The 23,265-nt window shown below is 37.0% G+C and overlaps 1 protein-coding gene across 2 annotated transcripts; it reads left to right on the forward strand.

Annotated features, from left to right (window-relative positions):
- Positions 1 to 958: 958 nt before the first annotated feature.
- On the forward strand, positions 959 to 14,872 carry LOC120180760 (protein BTR1-like). Of its 2 annotated transcripts, none has more exons than XM_039186046.1 (9): positions 959 to 1,046; positions 1,228 to 1,327; positions 10,969 to 11,207; positions 11,290 to 11,402; positions 12,636 to 12,829; positions 13,618 to 13,679; positions 14,208 to 14,303; positions 14,389 to 14,450; positions 14,536 to 14,872. In XM_039186046.1, the coding sequence occupies exons 2-9, from the start codon at positions 1,243 to 1,245 to the stop codon at positions 14,630 to 14,632; spliced, it is 948 nt and encodes a 315-aa protein (XP_039041977.1). In that variant the 5' UTR covers positions 959 to 1,046; positions 1,228 to 1,242; the 3' UTR covers positions 14,633 to 14,872. The 2 variants fall into 2 exon arrangements, with proteins under 2 accessions (XP_039041977.1, XP_039041976.1); XM_039186045.1 differs by having other exon boundaries at positions 994 to 1,049; positions 13,609 to 13,679; positions 14,536 to 14,868.
- The last annotated feature ends 8,393 nt before the right edge of the window (positions 14,873 to 23,265 follow it).

Consider the following 23,265-nt stretch of genomic DNA (forward strand, 5'->3'; position numbering starts at 1 on the left):
GCACTTCACATCCTAAAAAAAGGTGGACAGACAAAGAGTCAAATTGGGTGATTGCCGATCAAATAGTTATCTGACACAAATTAACAGTTATCTGACACAAATTAACTTTCACACTAGAGGAAATTAACTTTGGCATTAAAGTAATAAGTAATACCCGTACTTCTCTGGATTTAAAAGAATCCATATAACCCAAATAACTCTGGGCTTGAAATCTACTAATATAGTTCAAATTTTTTTCGGGTTTTCGGATAATCCGAAATTGAATTTTTATCGATCTGTATTCGATTCAAAATTCTGAAAAAAATTTAGGATACCTGATCCGAACTATCCAAAAATTAAAAAATGAATCGGATATTTGAATTTTTGGATTGGATCAACGGATTGAATCAGTCGGATCAGGTTTTTTTGCATACCCCTAGGAGAGAGGAAGGGAGGGAGGGAAATGTCCTAATAATTATGATGAGAAAGTCTCACGCGTGACAGTCTAAATATACTGTTAAGAAAATGTGTTATCGGTTTTGTTATTATTTTTTTATTAAAACCGATAAAAAATTATTTGAAACATTTTTATTTTTACCGATTTTTTTATTATTAGGTGTTTTATTTTGTTAACATATCCGGTAAAGTGTTATCGATTTTATTATTTTTTCTACCGATTTTATTATTATTTGATACTTTATCAAAAATATTAAAAAAATAAATATTTTAAATATAAATAATAACATCTTTCTTTAACTATATATTAAAAATATCGTATGGTATAACTTCCCGATTATGATTGATGATAGGTTAGCCGAAACGGGTAACGTTGTCACGACCTTGTGGGCCGCCCCTTCTCCTCACATTCGCCGATCTCTAATTAAATACTCTAATATTTAGTATTATTTATTTCTAAATATAATAGGTGGTTTTCACTCTTTAAATAAAATTAAATAAAACTCCCGGATGAACCACGAGTTTAAGCCAGCCAGAGATGTATAGATAACGAAAATATCAGAAACCTTGAGTTTAGACAAAAAAAGAAGAAAGCTGCCAACTCAAAGAAGAAGAAAACTAAATTAGTAAGCAAATTTTGAAAAGAAGTATAATTCCTTTTGTTTTTGTTTAAAATTACCTTAATGTAGGGAATATGTTAACTAATTTGCTTAAGCTGTGTTTTCTTGTTGTACTTAATGTAGTTCGGTGTTCTTGTTTTATTGTTTTATTTTTATTTGTATTTCTGGTTTAGAAGAGAAGAGAGAAATGGAGTCGACGGAGTCTTCTTACCTGTCATCCCCAGAGGTGGCGAGGAATAGATCTCCGCCGCCGCCTAAATCGCCGACTTCTGGTAAATTTCTGATCTGATCTTCCTTTTTTCTTCGTTTAAGCTTTTCAGTTTGTTTGTTTTCTGTTTTTCAAGTTAATGGTGTTAAATTTTGTTGTGTTTTTTTTTCTTTTCCTAATGTAAAGATCAGTATTTATTAGATTTTGAAACTCTAAGTCTCTAACCCTAGCATTATGGGCTGGGGAGAAATATGAATTAGATAGTGAGGAAAGAATGCGTTCTCACTTCTCAGTCTTTAGCTTATGTTGAATGCTGCCCGAAGTAAGAGAGTAGAAGGATGAGAAATCTAGGAGTTCTGCTCGCATTGCTTTTATTTGTATAGTAACTGTGAAAGCTGAACGGACTACGAGTTCAACAGTGTTAGGAGGTCTGAGCAGCTGGAAGTAAGTGTTGTTTTAGTCATGGTGGTGGTTGTTCATTTTTAAATTAAAATTAAAAGTTGGATGTGAAACCAAAGAAGATGTGTCTTTTGAATTGTTTGGGTACACTAGTCAGCTTGTGACGAGGTTTAGAGGAAAACATCAATTAATAAATAGAATTAGGCTGAACAAACAATAAAGAAAGAAGTTGGAACTCTTGAAAACTTGGAACCTCTAGTTTTTCTTTATTAACAATATCGGTCTCTAGTTTCTCTCCATTTCAATTTTTGGGCCAAAATAAAATTCTAGTGCATTTTAACTATAAAAATGTCAAAAATTGTTTAATTTTTTTTTAAGAAAACCAGAAGTTCGTGATTGAAGTTATTGATGGAAACACCGAAATATCAAATGTTTGGTTGTTTCTTATATCTTTGAAGATATCATTGAAGTAATTGATTTGACTTCCTAGATGCTATATTTAGCAAACTAGTCCTTCAAATTTATTTAAATATTAAATGTAGAACACCAAGTGTATATCCTGTTATCTACAGTTCAAATTCTTATCTTTTGTTATGAATGCAAATATGAAGAGTGAAATAGAGATGTTTGTGTAATTGCTAAAATAAGAAACCAATGAAATACAGCAGGAGATTAGAAAAGTGAATCAAATAACAACCAATTTCTTAAATACCCCTCCCTCACAACTAAACCCACGTTATTTATAGTATTCCTTAGCATATTATGTTACTGCTTGGGATGACGTGGATTGAGCACATAGTCAGCATATTTGGCTGGTAATTTCCTGATCAAAGTCCCACCCCTCGCTGCAACAGTCGGGCCCAAGGTTGCTGCTACCTCCTCATTGTTTATCATAACATCTTTCAAATACCTGTAGTTTTCTCTGACTCATATTCTTCAGTTTTGTGACTTGCCCTTTTACCGTTACATCTACTTCAGTGATTCTCCCTTGGTTTTTTAAATGTAAAGTGACGAGTGAAAGGGATTTAAGTTACTTTGGTGATGCAAATAGGAGATTTTTTAGTGATTTGTGTTGCTTGCTATTAACTATTCAAATGTATATCAAAATGTTGATAAGGCTTGTGTGAACATTGAAACTGTAAGTTTTATATTACATTTTTTTTTGATAAGAATGGCAGGCCTCGTTAAAAACCCCCCTCTTGATTAAAGAAGCTTGAAATAAAACTCCTTAATCAGCGGAAGGAGGAAAAGAGTGCCTTAGAACTTTTATTAAAGGAGAACATTTACATAAGATTTAACAATTACACTACAAAACTATCCATAAAACAAAGCCACTCCTCCTGGTAGAAACAAACTACTCACTGAAAACATAAAAACCACATTATAAACCTTACAATCAACCTATCCCTTTCTTAGCTAGACTATCCGCCTCCCCATTACATGACCTTGGAATCAACCTCACCGAATGAACCCTGCCAGTGATAAGAGTCGAAATCTTATAAACTAGAGGAGAGAAGAAGACAGGGGCCAAAACCGGGGACTGAATCCACTCCACTGCAGCTGAGCAATCACTTTCAACGATCAACCTACCAATAGATTCCCATCTAGATGACAAAAATATTTCAATACCTCTTTTAATAGCCTTTAATTCAGCAAGTGGAAGAGTTCCTATGCCAACATTCTCTGAAAAAGTCAAAAGAGTACACCCATTCCAATCTCTTGAAATACCTCCAATTCCACCACCCGATCTATCTAATCTGACAGCTCCATCGACATTCAATTTAAGGAAATCAACCGGAGGGGGAATCCATCTAAAAACATCACAAACTTTGTCTTTAGAAGGTGTAACTCCATCTGCCAGAGATGGATTACCAATCAACACATCCTCATGAATGTAAATCTTAGGGAATTTGGCTAGGAACCATTTAGAAAGCCTGAATCTAACAATGAAAAACAAAGCCAATCTGTCAAGAGAACCTTTAAAAACCACAGCATTCCTGACTTTCCAAATAGACCAAAAGATGACTCCCGGAATAAATTTCCAAATAGTCACCCTCAACTCACCCCAGGAAATAAGAATAGAAGGAGGGTCTTGTGGTAAAACCAGCGATACATCCCAAAAACTAGCTAATTTATTCCATAATTCCCAAGCAACAACACAAGAAATAAATAAATGCTGCACTGATTCCTCCTCCTCCTTACATAAAGGACAAAGAAAGTCATCTCCGAGTGGTATACCTCTCTTAACCAGCTCAGCTTTGACTGCTACTTTCTGATAAGCAAGCTGCCAGAGGAAAGTTTCAACCCTATGTGAAGCAAATCCCAGCCAAACCCCTTTTGACCACAAATTATTACTCCCCAACACAGGGCCAAGAGAACTTCTGCATGATTTTGTCGAAAACAGACCATCTCCACTTGCAGTCCACGACAGAAAATCATCCACCAACTCTGAAAGTTGAATGTCCTTTAGTTTAGACATCAGATCCATCCATTGAGCCAGCTCCCAATCACTTAAGCTCCTTCTAGTTTGAACATTCCACACCCAACCGCTCGGTTCAAAACTACCAAACTCTGTAATCTTCCCCTCTTTATTAGGAGAGAGCACAAAAATTCTAGGAAAAAGAAATTTGAGAGGACTCTCATCGACCCAAATATCATTCCAAAAGTAGATAGATTCTCCATTTCCCACTATCAGTTTCGAATTTGATCTCAGACTAATTCCTTCCGAATCATTCTTCAAGTAATTGTTGGCAATACCTCGCAAAATCCAAGAAGATTGTGGACGAGAAACCTCCCTAATAGACATTGACTTACAACTAACCTTGTGTTTGCTGCTCAACACACATTTCCATAGGGAACTTTTATCATTGGCAAATTTCCACACCCACTTTCCCAGAAGTGCCCGATTAGTGAGATTCAAATCTAGAACACCAAGACCACCACAATTAAGAGGCTTGCAAACCGTGCTCCAATTTACCCAATGAATTCTCCTCTTTCCCTCTTTATCACCCCATAAGAAATTGGCCATTAACGAATTTAACTTCTTACCGATTTTGTTAGGCATTTTGAACAATGATAAGAAAAAAATTGGTAAAGAAGTTGGCACCGATTTCAATAAGACTGTCCTACCAGCCAATGACAGACATGTAGCTTTCCACCCAGCAAGCTTGGCACTGAAATTTCGAAAAACTGGATCCCATAAAGTCTCTGAATTTTTCTTGGTTCCCAATGGAAGTCCCAAATATTCTGTTGGAAAAGAACCTACTGAACAACCAATTTGTGATGCCCAGTCTGTTAAAACTTCCTCTTCCATATTAATCCCCAGTAGCTTGCTCTTCGCCAAATTAAGGTGCAGACCCGCTATCATACTAAAAATTCTCAACACTCTTTTAACATTCTTAATCTGAGTGAGAGAGGATTGGCAAAATGTGATTAAATCATCCGCAAACTGAAGATGAGACAGTCTAGTAGAATTTTCAGGTTTCCCAATAACAAAGCCTTGAAATAAACCCTTATCAACTGCTTTTGAGAGCATTAAATGTAGCAACTCTCCAACAATGTTAAACAGTAGTGGGGAAAGACTGCAACCTTGTCTTAGCCCCTTGTCCATAGGGAACTCTTCCGAAGGAGACCCATTAACAAGAATCGATATCGAGGCTGTCGAAAGGCACTGAGAAATCCACGAGCACCATCTACTTCCAAAACCCATCTCTGACATTGCTCTAAATAATATTGGCCATTCCACAGAGTCATATGCTCTACGAAAATCAACTTTAAAAACAACCCCTTGCAGCCCTTTCTTTCTCCAATAGTCAATACCTTCATTCGCTATGAAGGCGCAGTCCAACAACTGTCTCCCCGGGATAAAAGCAAACTGTGACTGACTAATAATATCTCCAACACAGCAGCTCAACCTCTTAGATAGAACTTTAGAGAGAATCTTATAGAGGCTGCCTACTAGACTAATAGGTCTAAAGTCCTCCAAAAGCATTATAAAGTTGAAGGTGTTATTGATGAAGAAAAACTTCAGGTGTTGAGTAATTGTCTAGTGGGGTGGTATAAAAACTTCATCAAAATCAGTCATCTCGCTAGACAAATGCATGCGAAGGGCCTCACTGGCTTCTCCTTAATGAGAGCCGCTGGAAATGCGGTATTATTGATTTTCGAAGACTCTGTTTCATTGAGAAGTGTGAAGAACGTTAAATCAGAGACTCTCGCAGAGTGGTTCTCCATAGTGGAAGCTTGGTCAGAGAGTCTGGTATTGGAGTGTCATCGAGTATGGTTAGTATACGAGGGTGTTCCGTTTCATGCATGGAATTGGGATACCTTCAAGAACATTGCTGATAGTTGGGGTCAATTACTAGCAATCGATGAAAGCTGTCAGTCACCATCATCCTTTGATCGGGCAAAAATTCAAGTCCTCGCAAAGGCTGGTGCGAGAATTGATGCGACTTTGGAATTGAAAGTTGGTGACAACTATTTCAAGATCATGGTGCATGAGATAGAGCCTTCATTCAAGCCGAACTCTTGGGCTCCTGAGGAAGACGAATCTCATTAGATATCGTCTTTCTATTTGTGGTTTGATTTAGTTTATATGGTTGCAGGTGTTGCTTTTCTTTTGTATTATGTTATGTTGCGTTGTTTAAATCCTATTGTTGGAGGTGTAATTAGTAACAAGGTGATTCGACTGTGATTTTGGTTAAGGTTATATGAGGTTAAGGTGGTTGTTGTAATGGTGTATATCACCATAGGAGGATATTACGTGTAACCTTTCGTATTGGGTATTATTATTAATAAACTTTGAGGTACTCTTTTCTTCCTTCCAATGTTCGCTAACATACTTCTTAGTATGTGAACGAATACGAAGGGAGTTTTTAATGAGACCTCCAACTTCTATCAAAAAAAAAAGTCCTCCACATTAACCGACTGTATCCGGCTGTATCTTCTTCGGAATAAGCGTAATAAACGCATGATTGATCCCATGGTCCCATTTCTTGCCTAAGAAAAAATCCAGAAAAAATTTCACTACATGTTCCTTCAGGTTAGGCCAAAACTTCTTGAAAAATCCCATGGTGAAGCCATCCGGTCCTGGTGCTTTAGAACTGTCCGAGGTAGCTACCGCTTGCCATATTTCTTGTTCTAAGAACTGCTCCTCTAACTTTGAGGATTGAACCCCTATCAGCTTTGCAAAATCCAGTGATAAATCATCAACTTCCATAGTGAACTTAGAATTATTAAACTTTCTTAAAAAAATCCACAATATGGGACTTGATCGATTGCGGGTCTGAAACAATTGAGCCATTAATCTTCAAGCTTGTGATTTCATTCCTTTTACTTCTATTGAGTGCAGACAGATGGAAAAATTTTGTATTTCTGTCCCCATCTTTAATCCATTTTGCCCTTGATTTCTGAAACCAAATACTTTCTTCAGTCCGATACAGCCTCCACAGAACCTTTCTGGACTGCATCAAGTGATCCCACTCCTGTTGGGAGATAACACCACCTTGTGCTTTAACTTCAAGATCATTTATCTTCAACTCCAAATCATTAATAGACCCAACAATCCTATGGAATTTTCTTCCAGACCAGATTCTAATTGTATTTTTAGCTCCTTGTAAAAAGTTGAAAATACCCCTTCTCTTCCTGCTCACCCTCCAATTGTCCAAGGACGATTTGACCAAGCCCTCAAAACCTTCCTCTTCTAACAGGTAATTAAAAAATCTGAACGGTTTAGGACCCCAATCTACAGATTTTTTCTCCAAAGAAATAGGATTATGGTCAGAAAGCGATCTAGGTAATAGACTTTGGACGATATTCGGAAAACAAACCAGAAAGCTCCCAGAAATTAGGAACCTATCTAGTCTGACCCAAGTAGAAGCTTCTCTATTGTTACACCGTGTAAACCTTCCCCCAGCCAAAGGAAGATCAATTAAGTTGGATTGGTTCAAGAAATTCCTAAGAATATCAATGGAGAGCCAGTTTTGGGACTTTCCCAATTTCTCTGTCGGGTCGAGGTACACATTAAGATCACCCCCAATACAGACTGATACTGTTTGAGCAGCAACAAAATCCAGCAACTCCCTGAAGAATTCAGCCTTCTCAGAATCAATGGAAGGACCATACACATTAATAATCACACTCTTCTCTAGAATTCTTAAATTTCCCGTAAACTGCAATGAATCTACCACTTAAATGGCTATTGGAAACTTCAAATTCCTTATCATTCCACAAAACCATAAGACCACCTGCGGATCCCACTGCTGGGGCGAAAGATCCTCCATTTAGAGTATTTCCACCTATCATTCTCCTTAGAGACTGAGAACAAAATTCTAACTTTGTTTCTTGAATAAGAAGTAAGCACGGTTTGAGTCTCTTAACCATATTAGCAATAGCTCTCGATTTTTCCTTTTTACCAATACCCTTGACATTCCATGAAATAATCTTAGTCTTTATCATAAATATAGATATAAAACCAATGCCTCAATATAGAAAATCAACCAAAAATCTACTCTCCCGGGTTCAACCCTCCCTTACTAACATCCAAACCCTCCTCATAATTTATAATTTTCTCCAGGAATGCCTTCTTACCCTCTTTGAAAGAAATCCCCAAAATTTTACTGACTTCCCATGTAACCAAAGCCTCCTCTAAAAATACCAAGAAATTTGTAGAAAATGCAGTAGGTCGACTGACCACATCCAGAGCTTCCCTTGTCAAAAGCCTTCTCTCTCTTCTATCCTCATTCCTAGCCACTGAACCAGATTGACAAACAGTTGCAGCACTTTTTGCACTCCTAGAAGACTGTAAATGATCACCTGCAGAAATGTGACTAGAGCCTCCTTCCTCCTCGACCCCCATGGATCTTCCCTCCAAAATCGCAGGAAGGGAATGATTACACTTCATAGAATCGGAAATAGTCCTGTTATGATCAGTAGGTTTCAATGATTGTATTGCTCCTCCTTCTCTACTCGGATTAAACCAAACCTTTCTTTCTCTAGATCTTCGATACACTCTAGAAAACGAGCCAGAATTCCACCTTCTAATCGATGTATTTCTTTTATGCAGACTATTAGACAAATGACCTAGAGGACCCCAACTCCTTAAGCCATGTGCATAATACTTTTTGGTGATTCCAATCCCCTGATTACTGCCCATATGAATTGTCCTTGTGTCCTTTGCCACCTCTGAACCTTCTGCACTACTAACCTCCTTGTCCCGAGCTATTACTTCCTCTAACCCTTCCTCTTTTGAGCTTTTTGAAGTCCTACTGTCCTTAGCCTCACCATGAATGGGAAGTGAAATTAATTCTGGCGTAACAGAAACCTCGTTCTGCATAAATTTTTCCATCGAACCAGATTGATGTTGTTCTCCTAAACCTTCCACCCGAGACTCCTTATGTTTACCATAACCCAAATTAATTAAATTTATAACTGGCCCAGAAGGATGAAATCTAAAGTTGTTTGAGTTGGGCTCACTCAAGTCCTCTAACTGGGCTTTATCACCATCCTTTAAAGGAGCATTCCTTAAACCAAGGCCCCGATAATCCCCTTTAAAATTCAAATCTTCTTCTGTAAAATCTGACATCTTTAAACCCCTAGTTTGACCTTCTCCACCTACAACATTAAATGCTGACTTCCACTGCCGCCTGACATTGTTGTGCAGTTTTCCCCTACCAACCACCTGTCTACTGTGTCCCTAGAGTCCTCAGCACACAATTTTTGACTACCTACCCCATCAGAAAAGCTTTCTTCTTTCTCCTCCGATGAAGCTTCATCTCTGAATTCACCATCTCCGGCCACCGTAAAGTTTACTCCTGACAAGCTTTCCAGATTTGTATAGATCGAACCCACATTAATTTTTACCTTAAAGGATCTCCCATATGAACCCAATGTAACAGTTTCCTGGATGTCAAAAGGACTGGCTACCCTCAACAAAACCCGAGCCACCGCCAAATCTTCTCTTCTGGCCGTCAACTCGTGAATACACACCAGCTTCCCCCATCTTGATACCATCTTTTCCATAAAAGAAGCGTTCCAGCATAGCAAGGGCATTCCAATCAGTTCCACCGAACAAAATGCCATTGGGACACCTTCTCCACTCATAAGTGGATCCAACCAATCAAACCAGAAGGCCACTTCCTCTCGTCTGCTCGACCACACCTCCTCGAACTCTTTCATCGAACCGAAAGTTAATATACACGAATTCCATGCATAACCCCATTTAGCTCCCTTGACCTTGATCCCATCGCTAGCCAGCCCCTTCACTACTATTTCCAAATCTAAATGGGATTTGATAATCCTAGTTAATGATCTTTTCACCCAGTCATATTCATCAGTTGGAATATGCATCTCCCACATATTCCTCAAAACTGCGTTCTTGCCTGTAGGACCCTCCCGAATCTCATTACACTCCTGACCTTCATTCTGCCCATCAAAAGATACTACCGCATCCTTATACGATCTCTCGTCTCTCAAACGACTGAAATACTCAGGTCCAACTCTTCTACTCCGATACCCTCCCTTAATCAAACTGTCTTCATCCCTTCTGACATTACTCCTAACAGCTTGCCCAAGTTTCTGCTTCTGATACTTAGCTACTCCTACCGAAATTTTCTTACCATCTAACCATATACCATTGACATTTGCAATTGCCTTCTTCAACCCTTCCTCCTTTGCAAACTGAACGAAAGCAAAAGTATGGTTTCTATAATTTGACTTGTTAGAACTGCTCGGAATAGAGACACGAAAAACACTTCCCTGCTGTTGAAATATTTCCTTTACTGTTCTCCATGTTACCCTTTTACTCAGATTGTCCACAAAAACCGTCCAGTCCTCACCGGAGGACTGACCGGCAATGACCCTCTCTCTCTCACCCACTCTCTCTCATGTTTTTTATACTCTCCAATAGCATTTGTTAGGAAGTACTATGTTCAGTGGTTAGGAAATACTCTGCTTTAAGTTTTATATTACATTAAAATCAGATTTTCTACTTCCACATGTAAGATTACATTATTAGTTTATTACTAACTGAAATCAAGGTGGTATGTTTTAATAAACAATACTTGTGGCGCTCAGGCTACCACGGGTTCTGTATTTAAGGCATTTACTTTAATATTTTTTAGTTAGAAATTACATATAGTGTTGCATCATACATAATTGATTTTTTTTTATCCTCTTATTTGTCTTCTGCGCTGAAAGGGATGAGATCACTCAATTTGATGAAAATTTCATGTTTTCTTTGAAAGCTCTTCATTGACTACTAATGCGTTGGTGATGATTTTTTTTTTGTTGGCATATTTCTTATCGTAGAGAATACAGAGAAGCCTACTTATATCAGGTTTCTTGTATCCAATGCTGCGGCTGGTTCTGTAATTGGAAAGGGTGGTTCAACGATTACCAAATTTCAGTCAAAATCAGGAGCTCGAATTCAGTTGTCACGCAGTCATGAGTTTTTTCCAGGAACATCCGACAGGATCATTATGGTTTCTGGAGCAATTGATGATATACTCAAAGCCATGGAACTTATCCTTGCGAAATTATTGAATGAGGTGATCCTTTTTTCTTTTTGGCTTTGAACTCTATAAGATCTCCGACATTTTTATAAATAACAAAGCTTGTTGTTCTGGTTAGCTTAATATCAATGATAATGATAATGATGATGCTGAACCTAGAACAACAGTGAGGCTAATTGTTTCCAAAAGCTCTTGTGGCATCATAATTGGGAAAGGAGGGGCTACCATAAAGTAAGAATTCTACTTGGATACTCCGATTATTGTTCATGTTTTTGTTGCTTTGATTTTGGCAATTAACCTGGATAGGATGTTTTGCAGGCTTGAAATCAATGGATTTTTTAATAGTTTTTAATAGTGCTCATAGAATTGTAGTATACTAAGCAAGCTTGTTTTATAAAGCATATGGGCTTATTCTTCCATTATGCTGTTTATTCATAGGGATAAACTAAATGCAAAAGTTAAACTGCGGTTGATTTATAGTGCGCTAATTAGGCATGACCGGTGTTTGAACTGCTTATTTTGGAATTGAGTCATTTGTGAGAATGTCCACAATGGAAGTTATACGTGACCAACTGAGTTAGGGATGATTTGAGTACTTCACATGCAAAGAGAGCTAACTTGGTGAGACAGGCATTGAAAAGGAGAAATCTTGGTTATAGGAATAACTTTAGTAAAGATTACCATAGTGATAATTTTTATGCTGCTTAATAAGTTACTTCTAGAATTGCATAATCATGACATGCTTATTCTCTAATTAGATGGGGATGGCTTTCGTTTCATTATAACATCTAAAGATGTGGAGTTTAAGGTTTACGAGAACAGTGCTTTCTTACAGGAAGGTCCAGCTGGCATCAATATCTGAGCTGCATCATATTTTGCTTTCTTTTATCAATTGAAGTACCTTAGGCTTTATTTACGATTGTATGTCAACTGAGAATCATGGAAAAGAACCAATCTACTGTTGTCATTATACCTTGGTGCTTGGGTGTCATGTGGGCTGAGGACATGTTCTTCGAGATGGATCAGTATCTTAAATGTAACTCTCAAATGCTAGGAAAATTAATGTTAACCTGTGCTTTTCTACATTTATCCAATACTTCCACCCAAGTGTGCATGCTATGACTCACAAGTTATTCTGATTCATAAAGTATGACTTCTCCCCAAGTGAATTATAGCTGCTATTTGTGGATTAAGTCTCGCAAGAAGTTATAATTGGATGTTCATAAATCCTTAACATGCTCCCTTGAGAGAAAACTATTGTTGTGAACATAATCTTTTCTGCATGCTTTAGATGAAACGAGAAACAAAACATATACTAAAAATGATTGTCTAAAGTAGGCTCTTGTTATATGTCTGTGGTCCATGGTATGTTTTAGTTTCTAACTTGCTATTGAAGTATTATTTGCCCCTTTTCATTGAGTATGTCTACCTTAAACATACCCTGTTATTTATAACTTTTTGCAGGTCATTTATTGATGACTCCCAAGCTGGCATTAAGATATCTCCACAGGATAATAATTTTTATGGCTTGAATGATAGGCTAGTAACAGTAACTGGCACTCTAGATGAGCAGTTGAGAGCAATTGATTTGATTCTTTCAAAGCTTTGTGAAGACCCCCATTATTCACAAGCTATGCATGCCCCATTTTCATACGCAGGTGTGTTATCTTTTTGACTATTGAGTCCATGTTTTATCTTTCAAAGCCACACTGCCTTCAGTATTTTATCTTTCACCAAGACCACATCCAACGCAAGCCTTCCATCTCAGTTTTTGATATTTTAATGCTCTTTTAGCCTTCACATGTATTCTCTGGGAAAGGATGTTCTTTTTGAAAAATAGAAAATAAAACACGAGGCTGAATGCTTAGAGAACTGTTATATTATTTTCCATCGGACCTGAGCCATTTAGTATGATCACAGAAACCTTAAAGCCAAAGGCGCATAACAAACAATAAAATTGGAACGTGTTGCACCTATGTATTTTTTCCTAATTGCAAAGTAATTGCAGATTTACACTGATGGTGGCCAAATTATTGGAAGTAAGCATAGTCTGCAAAAAATGTGGTCCCAAAATAATGATGCCTCTTTCAACTTTGTACATGAGACTGAGATATCATGGAAGTTCCTTTATGTGTTTAAATTCCATATGTTCACTTTGGAAGTTTGGTTTTTTTAAGGATGTTTTAACAAATTTCAGTTGTCAAGTAGTCTGATTATTAATGATCAATTTTATGGTTTAATTTATGATGTGAGTTGTCCATGATGCGGGAGTGTATATTTACCATGGTATTTTGTACTTTGTTGAGTTCTTTCTACATATTGCTAATAAGATTTCTTTAATTTTGTCCCGGTAAGCTTTTCTTTCTTAAACTTGAAATTTTAGGTATTTTCTTCTCTGGTTTTCATGGTATACCATATGCATATGTGCTTCCTTCTGTTGCTACAGCGAGTTACAATTCAATGAGCTATGCACCAAATGGAGCTGGGGTGAAGTTTCCAAATCAAAAGGTTCATCTCTTTCTATATGCTTTTTCTGTCCTGCGTGATGGCTGATGCTAATTTACTTTGTTCAGGGCCAGACAAACTATCTTAATTTGTTTTTTTCCCCTTTTTGCTTTAATGTTTTCACAGAGGATGATCACATGGTCTGTCCATTTGTTTTTTGCAGACTCATAGAATAGTTATTTGTTAACTCATTACCGCCAAAATTTACCATTCTTCTAGAATTGTTGTATTGCAGTACTATGTTACTCGGGTCTGGGTACGAGTGTTGGATATGGGTACTGGTGTCATATCCCCATGCCTTACTTTTGTCTGAATATATCGGACATGGGTGATTTAAGCTAAATAAAGAATAGGAGCAATATAATAGTTGTATTTCTAGTGTCATTTCAATTTTTAACGCCTCCCTAAACCCTTATTATTTATGTTGCAAGTGATGTGACTGATATTCTGAAATCAACAGCTCATGCTATATGTGTATATTGTCAATAAATTGATCCTTACACGACATAATTCTTTTACATGTCTATCCAGGAGGATAATAGCAACTCCGTTACGATTGGTGTTTCTGATGAGCATATTGGATTGGTTCTAGGTCGTGGTGGAAGGAGTATTATGGAAATTAGTCAGGTTTATAAATTAGAAATAGATGTACATTTGGTTCCATGGTATTTTTGCTTATGTTCTGAAAAAACTGGGCACTTTCTCATTTCAGGCAAGTGGTGCCGGGATAAAAATATCGGACAGAGGCGATTTCATATCTGGGACAACCGACAGGTACAACAACCCCAATTTTATCAATCTTCCATCAAGCATCAAGTTCCTAGTTAATCCCCCCCCCCTTTCTTACCTTGTGCGACAGGAAAGTCACAATCACGGGATCACAAAGAGCAATTCGTCAAGCTGAGTCCATGATAACGCAGAAGGTAGCAAACGCCGCTGAGAGGGCAATGGATTAGTCTTCCGGTTATCAAAAGATTCAAAACCATTCTTGCTAGTCTTTTCGTGGAACCGGGCACGAGTTCGTCACATGGTTTGGCTCAAGTTGTTGACAAAGCTATACGAGCATGGAAGCAAGAACGGGAAAATTTTATATAGCAGAGCTCTTTATACGTGTTTTTCGAAACATACAAACTAATTTTATTGATTGGGAAAAAAATTGTAACAGCTCGCAGTTGTTTACTTCTATTGAATAGCTGAACTATAAATTTGAGAAGATACTTTTTGGATATTTGATACCATGCAGCTTGATTTGAACGATACTTTACACGTGATATTTTATTATTTTGAACATCCAAATTTGATTAATATATTATTGGGTTCATGTCAATAGCAAATTGGTCTCCTTAAAAATAACCAAAATAATCTTTAAATTTTCAAACAAAAATATATAAAACTTGAGTGCGAGTTGGGTGACAATAGCAACGAGCATATTTAGTCATATATTCAATCAATGAATGAATGTTTGAAAGTTTATATTTAAACACTTAAATATTCACGTATCTAAATAATATGAGATTTGAGAAGTTTAAATATTTTGAAATCTCATATTGTTTAGATATATATGTTTTAAAGTATTTAAAGGTTTAAAAATTCATTTATTGAATGATCTAATATAATGTTAATATATGCATGTCATTGCTCAACTTGTGTTCATACTCGTGCAAATACAGGACGTGTTTTTAAAAATGTTTTTCACATAGATGTTAGAATGAAAAATAATTTCTAAATAAGTGATATTCGGATAAAAATAAAAGCCCCATATAGAGGTTTTAAAGGGGTTTTTACATAACTGACACCGTTTGATTATAATTTTACTTTTCTGACACCGTTTGACCAATATTTCCAAAACTAGCACCCTTTCTGCTGAGTTGGCAAAGGCGCGTCCCCGGGGGCGCACTTTACCCGTGTTTTTCGCTGAGTTGGATGCCACGTGTGAAAGGCGCGTCCCCGGGGACGCGCCTTTGCCAACTCAGCAGACACGTATTTTATTATATAATAAATAGTTTATTTTTATTATTATTATAAATTAATAATATATTATGTAAAATGTTTCGATTATAATGTAAGAATTATCAAGTTTCGAGTATTTTTGATTTTGATTATCGATCTATTAATTTTATCAGTTAATTATTTAAATGTTATTAATCAATCTAGTCATCTCATATCAATATTTAACGAAAATATTGATGCATAAGTTAATAAATTAGTATAATTACATATTTAATCTTCAAGACTTACATATTTTATAAAATTAGTCTTATTGAAAATTTAATTTAATAAATTTAATCCTCTAATCAGAACATGAAATGTGTCATCGTATACATAAATTTTTTAATAACTTTTAATTTGTTTAATTTAATATTTTTCTCTACTTAGAAGGTGGAATTATTATTATATTTTAAAAAAAATTATAACTAATAATATTAAATATTATATTAAATAAATATATTAAATATATTTATGTATTTAAAAGTTAAAAAAAATTATTTAGGTGTACATACATTGACAAATTATATAAATGCAATAACATTAAATTATTAGAAATAAAAACATTCATTTAAAAACTTTAATTACATAAGAGTTAACGGTTATATGATGATAACAGAGCTGGACATTTTTTTCTATTGTGCCCGATGTTTCTACAATGCCCACATCGTTTTGTTCTGTTGACTTCTCCCGAATATCCATATCACAATGTATTCTAGTAGATTTTAGACGACCTGAGTCCCTCAATAGCAATGGATCTGGTACAATTGTAAGCCAAGTTTGAATCTCATTTGGGTCTCTTTCGTTTCCTATGGGCGGAAACTCAAATTCATATACCTTGAAAACTTGTGAAAGTTGGTATACGGGATCAACATAATTTTTGTAGTCCAAATGCGAATGTGAGCAAGCAGCAATGACATGAGAGCATGGATATTTGAGTGCTTGAAAGAAACCACAATCGCACCACCTCTCTTGCAGATTAACTCTGAAAGAGTTAGCTTCAATCCCTTGCAGCGGACGTGGCATTTCGGTTACACGAAACAATTCACGGGTGCGAGAAAAATTTGTAACTAACATCCCATTTGATGTAGCCACTTTTTTCTGTAAATCGGCTACTAGTCTTGGGTGGTAAATATGTCCGTTTTGCATCCAAGTAAGAGCTTGTCCACCGAGTTTTGCAAAGAGTTGACCCAAACGAAAATAAGTCGTTTTGACCAACGCCGTGACTGGTAAATGACGCGCCCCCTTTAAGGTTGAATTTATTGCTTCAGCCAAGTTTGTTGTCATATGACCATAGCGATACCCCCCGTCATATGCATTTGTCCACATTTCTTTGCTGATGTCCATAATGTACTCGCACCCCTTCTTATTTTTGCCAAACAGCTCTTGTAGCATCGACTCAAACCTTTGAGGTAAGAGTTCGTAACCTAAGCCATTAGGAATATGTAATAGTTAATATGAAGTATAAATAAGTAATAAGAAATTGATAGAAAAATTGGGAAAAAGTAACATACCCATCCGCACGACTAACTGACGTTCATCGTTCTTCTTGTATTTTTCGTAATAGTTTGCATCAATATGACAGACACAATAACGATGTTGAACATGTGGAGGTCTATACATTGTACCCAAAGAGTCCATTGCTGCTTTTATCCCGGCTCCTCGGTCTGAAATAATGCATAGTCGTTCCCTGGTGACAACATGTAAACGTAAATTTTTAAGGAAAAAAGCCCAAGACTCAGTGTCTTCTCCTTGAACGAGGGCAAACGCAACAGGAAGAATATTGCGGTTTCCATCTTGGACCACAGCCAATAATAAAACTTGCTTGTATTTCCCATACAAGAAAGTACCATCAATTTGGACAATTGGTTTACAGTACTTGACTGCATTAATACACTGAGGGTAAGTCCAAAAGACTCGGTAAAATTGGCAGCGATCGCGAACCATTCGATCATTCACGTAATGATGTTGAGTTTCGAACTCAACAATTGTCCCGGGATTAAGTCTTTGCACAACATGAAACCAACTGGGCAGCTCGTTGTAAGAGGAATCCCATTCGCCATGAAGTTTGCAAATGGCATTCTGTTTTGCCAACCACGCTTTTTTATATGAGACAGTGTACCCATATTGTGATTGTATAGCAGAAATCAACACTGCAACAGCTATATGAGAGCTTTGCTTCACAATGGGCATGATTGCTTGACAAATAATGTTGGAGTCCAAGTTGGGATGATCCTGGTTTATACCTGTTGCACAACATGTATGAGGACCGTTGTATCTGGTTAGTTCCCATAAGTTGTTCTTCCTCTTCCTCTTTGATACACGGACCATCCATTGACATCCGTTGTGACGTTGGACGCAGTAGCAGACATATTTCTCCGTGTTAGATCGATCAACTCGGGACTGAACTGAGTTACGAATATTGTAACTCTTTATTTCCATCATTGCTTCCTCCTTCGATGCGAACTCCATTCCAATATGTAAATTACCGTCATTGACTGATGATTGAAGTCCATAGTTGCCAACATCAGGAAGATCTGGAAATTCAGGCTCATACATTGCATCATAATCAGCCTCATACATATGTGCAGGAAGTTCGGCTGGTGTTGTATTTATCGGAACGTCATCCTCGTCATCATCAGAATGTACGTTAAACTGTGGTGAGTCAGGTTCAACGAATAATCCCGTTTCAGCACCATCTGCACCTGGCTCCCGAAGAGGTTCTTCTGGTGGAGATGAGGGTTCCTCCGATAATCCAATGTTGAGGTCAAATAAGTTCCCGCTTGCGTGTCCTCCCCTTGAACTTGAGGCCATTGTATCATGTGGGATGTGAATAGACTGTCGTCTCGTTGGCATTTCCATATGTAAGTCGAAAACATTGGCAGATGAATGTCTGCCCCTTGAAGTAGAAGAGATGTTGCCATATGGATTATTGGTGAAGCCACGTGGGTTGAGATCATAAGCAGTTGCAGATGAATGCCTTCCTATTGAACTTGATGGCATGGTATATGGCGTTGGATCCGCCATTAATGATGTGAAATCATTACAGATAAGTTGTGTCGGGCTATCAACTTGATCAGTTTGATATGCAATGCCAAAGTGAGAGGAATATGAGAGACCACGAGTTACACGAACCTCAATAAAAGTGGCATACATTTCAATAAGAGATTGTGAACTCCCCATATGAGCATCAACCATCATAGAAACATCATCATCGTTTGAAAGCTGAAATGATGTATACGTGAGCGGAAAAAGTTCAGTAGGAAATCTGTATTGAAGTGAAGATAGTCTTCTCTGGCATGCTACACGAATCTTTAACGAAATTTTTGTGATTAACTCCTCAATTGTGATGTTTCTCTTCAAGGTTAAGGGGATATAATGATCTGACTCAAAAACAACCCCCTCTTCAGCTTCCTTAATTTCTCCATCATACAAAACAACAGCAGAAAGACGACTCATTTTCAGAGAATTTGAGAATTTAGAGTTTGGGAATTTGAGAATTTGAAAGATTGTGAACTGAAGTTTGTTTTGAAAGTTTATAATACGTTGCATATAATAGTGTCTATAATCGGTTCACTATTCACATGAAGGCGCGTTCCCGGGGGCGCGCCTTCCATTATTTCGTCAGAGAATATTATCATTGCCCTATTATGTCATTCATGTCCCTCGGGGACACTAGATATATCAGTACCTATTATTTCACTATTCATATGAAGGCGCGTTCCCGGGGGCGCGCCTTCCATTATTTCGTCAGAGAATATTATCAGTGCCTTATTATGTCATTCATGTCCCTCGGGGACACTAGATATATCAGTACCTATTATTTCACTATTCACATGAAGGCGCGTTCCCGGGGGCGCGCCTTCCATTATTTCGTCAGAGAATATTATCATTGCCCTATTATGTCATTCATGTCCCTCGGGGACACTAGATATATCAGTACCTATTATTTCACTATTCACATGAAGGCGCGTTCCCGGGGGCGCGCCTTCCATTATTTCGTCAGAGAATATTATCATTGCCCTATTATGTCACTCATGTCCCTCGGGGACACTAGATATATCAGTACCTATTATTTCACTATTCACATGAAGGCGCATTCCCGGGGGCGCGCCTTCCATTATTTCGTCAGAGAATATTATCATTGCCCTATTATGTCACTCATGTCCCTCGGGGAATAACTTAAATTTAACTTCTTTTGAAAGTTCAACAAGTTAAGAATAACTTAAATTAAAACGTTATGTGAAGTTTGAATAAATTAGATAAAATGTTATGGATAAATTGAATAAATGTGAAGTGATAAGTTGATTGTGACATTGAAATTGTATGGAATGAGCATTGAAATGTGACATTGAATAAATTGCCAATTCACCCCCTCTTGGTTGATTCCGTCGATCGATGAACTCAACATAAGTTGATTTTAATGTATACGTTTTAATATATATGTTAATGATAAAATCATATGTATGGATAAATTTAATTTCAATTTAAGTATTGTGAACTATAATTGGAATATAACTTTTAATTTCGAATACAATTGGAATATTAAGTTGAAATTTAATGTTAAATTTCGAATACTATAATTTATATTTTAAATTTAAATTTGAATAATATTATTTTTTTTTATTTTAAATTTCGAATAATATAATTTGTATTTTAAAAACATTTATCAAACATTTAATGTTAAATGTGAATAAAAAATAACATTAAAAATATGTATGTAACAACCATGAAACATTTAAATAACATAACCAAATTACATAAAATTCTGAAATTTAATTATTTAAATAACATTAAATATAACTGGATCACCGATGTCGTCTTCTCGAATGAGTTCCACATGGCGATGGTTGCCTATTTCGTGGAGGATTTCTTCGTGGAACTTGTTCTTCAGTCTCCTCATCTTCACTATCATCATCAGCAACATTTTCTTCATTTGGTGTAGATGACGCTGAAGGGGCTGAAGGGCCTGTATAAAATAACGACCCTGGAGGAGTGCTAGTAACAATCCCACCGCTCCCCGGGAACTGTGGAAACTGTGGAAACATTGGCATCGATGTATGTGATCCAGATGAAGATTGAGGTGTCTGCAGAGAAGCACCACCAGCCAAATAAGATGCATATGAAGCATATGCTGGATCATTAAACATAGTCGTATATGCACCTCCATATGGTATAAAACCCTGCGGGCTAGGCATGTAACCTGGCGGGCTAGGCATGTAACCTGGCGGGCTAGGAATGTAACCCTGCGGGCTCGGAATGTAACCCTGCGGAGATGGCATATAAACTGGTGGGCTTGGCATATGAAGTGGAGGGCTGGGCATGTACCCCTGCGGCATCGACGAATAAGGATGTTGTGGTGGGACTGATGCAGAACCGGTAGCGCCTTCTCTCCGTCCACGCGTCGGGGGATGATGATATTGAGACGGTTGACGTCTTTCTCGGCGCCTAGGAATGTTAACCCCTCGTGCTTCCGCCGAAAGTAGAAACGGCTTCCCATTTTCATTAAACCAGTCCATATAGTTATCCGTAACCATATGACCAGTTTCAGCGTAATATTGTCGAGAGGCCAACAGTGTATATCGGTTCTCCCAAAGCGCAATCCAATCTCTGTGTCTCACCACCCAGTTAACATCTTTCTTTCCCCGTCTATCTATGTTATGCACGTCGTCTAAATTTCTAGGAGCTCCAGGAATATATTGCGTACAACCATACTGACGGAGCACGCGATCAACTGGATGCCACTCAATAATAGCATAACATATAAGAGGTATAACCGATATCCATACCTCTAATGACCCACTAAGGTGGGGTGGGATGCAAGCTTTCACTTCATCGCTCGCATAAGGTATCCACTGAAACTGAAATATAAATATACAATTCAAATAAATAAAATATTCTAATTATATCTAATATTTTAAATTAAAATATTAATAATTAAACAAATTTAAAAACATACCTCAGACCCAGCTTTCGTATCAATAAGTAAACGAATTTCCTCTAACCCAGTAGGTATACTTTTATGGTCCTTTCTTTTCATCGACCACCTATGAAATATAATATAAACTAAATATCACCCTATTTAATTGAAAATATTTAAATCAAAATTTAGTTCGAAAATTACCTCAACAATAAGGGGAATACGTATGGTTCATTCACGATCGGGCATAAGAAAGGCATGCGGAACCACGCCCATGATTGTAGAAGCAGAAGACATCCACCGATAGCAGTTTTCTTATAATTCGTCGCCCGACACATTTCTCTAAAGAGAAATGCCAAAACTGCAGCACCCCAACTATATCTTCCAGCTTCATCAAAATCGATCAAATGCCGTAACCACATACAATGCACCTGGTTGCGAGATTTGTCGGGCATCAATATTCCTCCAATTATTCGTAGAATATATGCCCGAGCACATGCCTTTGCTTGATCCTCTGAAGCATTTTCATTTAAAACCTCAAAATTAGCTTTCAACCAAGATAAAGCTATTCTACCTCCATTAAACTCTGGCGGAGCAGCTCCAAGATAATCAATGCACATTGATTGCCAATCACCATCCGCCATACCACACATCATATTTCCGTCGACGGGAAGCCCCAGATGCATAGAGACATCCTCCAATGTAATTGTTGCCTCTCCACATGGAAGGTGAAAAGTGTGTGTCTCGGGCCTCCACCTCTCAATCAGTGCAGAAATTAGGACAGGTTCGAGTTTGCAACCGCCTATAATTGTTGCAATATACCCGAACCCAGCAGAAGCCAAATATGGCAAAATACGTTCCAGTGTCGGTATACGTGGATTTTTAATAAAAGTTTCTAAAATACGATCAGCATCCTAAATAATATATTATAAAAAGTAAAAATTAATATAAATTCATAATAACTTTAAATAAAAATAAATTTAAATATTAACATTAATTATAAAAATATTACCATATCGCTAAAATGTCTGGAGATATGATCAATATCCAATCGCAACAGCATTTCGTTTTCCATTATAACTGTAGACAAAACAATATAAATAGCAAAAAATTAATAATTCTAAATAAATAATAATTATATAAATATTTTAATAAAAATAATATTTACATAAATATATTAATATAAAAAATAATAACTATTTAAAAAAATACTAACATAAAAATAAATTTCTTACCACTAATAACAAATTTAAAACTCAAATAGTTGGAGAATTTGAGTTATATAAGAGAGGAGAAGATGATTTTGGTGTGAAGAATGAGTGAGGGTTGAGGGGGTTTATATAGGGGAGGAGGAGGGGTAGTTAGGAAAAACGGATGGGGGCATTTATGACATTTAATGGAAGGCGCGTCCCCGCGGGGATGCGCCTTCCACACGTGTCTGCTGATATGGCAAAGGCGCGTCCCCGGGGACGCGCCTTTGCCACTCAGCAGAAAGGGTGCTAGTTTTGGAAATATTAGTCGAACGGTGTTAGAAAAGTAAAATTAAAAACAAACGGTGTCAGTTATGTAATTTAGCCGGTTTTAAAGAGATGACCTTGAGGTTTATGGTTTTTTTTGTCTGCACAAAATTACACGTCAGCACCAAAAGCAGAAAATAAAAGTAACTCTTAACCCGGGACTCTG

This window comes from Hibiscus syriacus, unplaced genomic scaffold, assembly GCF_006381635.1.
Source record: "Hibiscus syriacus cultivar Baekdansim isolate YM2019G1 unplaced genomic scaffold, ASM638163v2 tig00112501_pilon, whole genome shotgun sequence".
Taxonomy (NCBI): Eukaryota; Viridiplantae; Streptophyta; class Magnoliopsida; order Malvales; family Malvaceae; genus Hibiscus; species Hibiscus syriacus.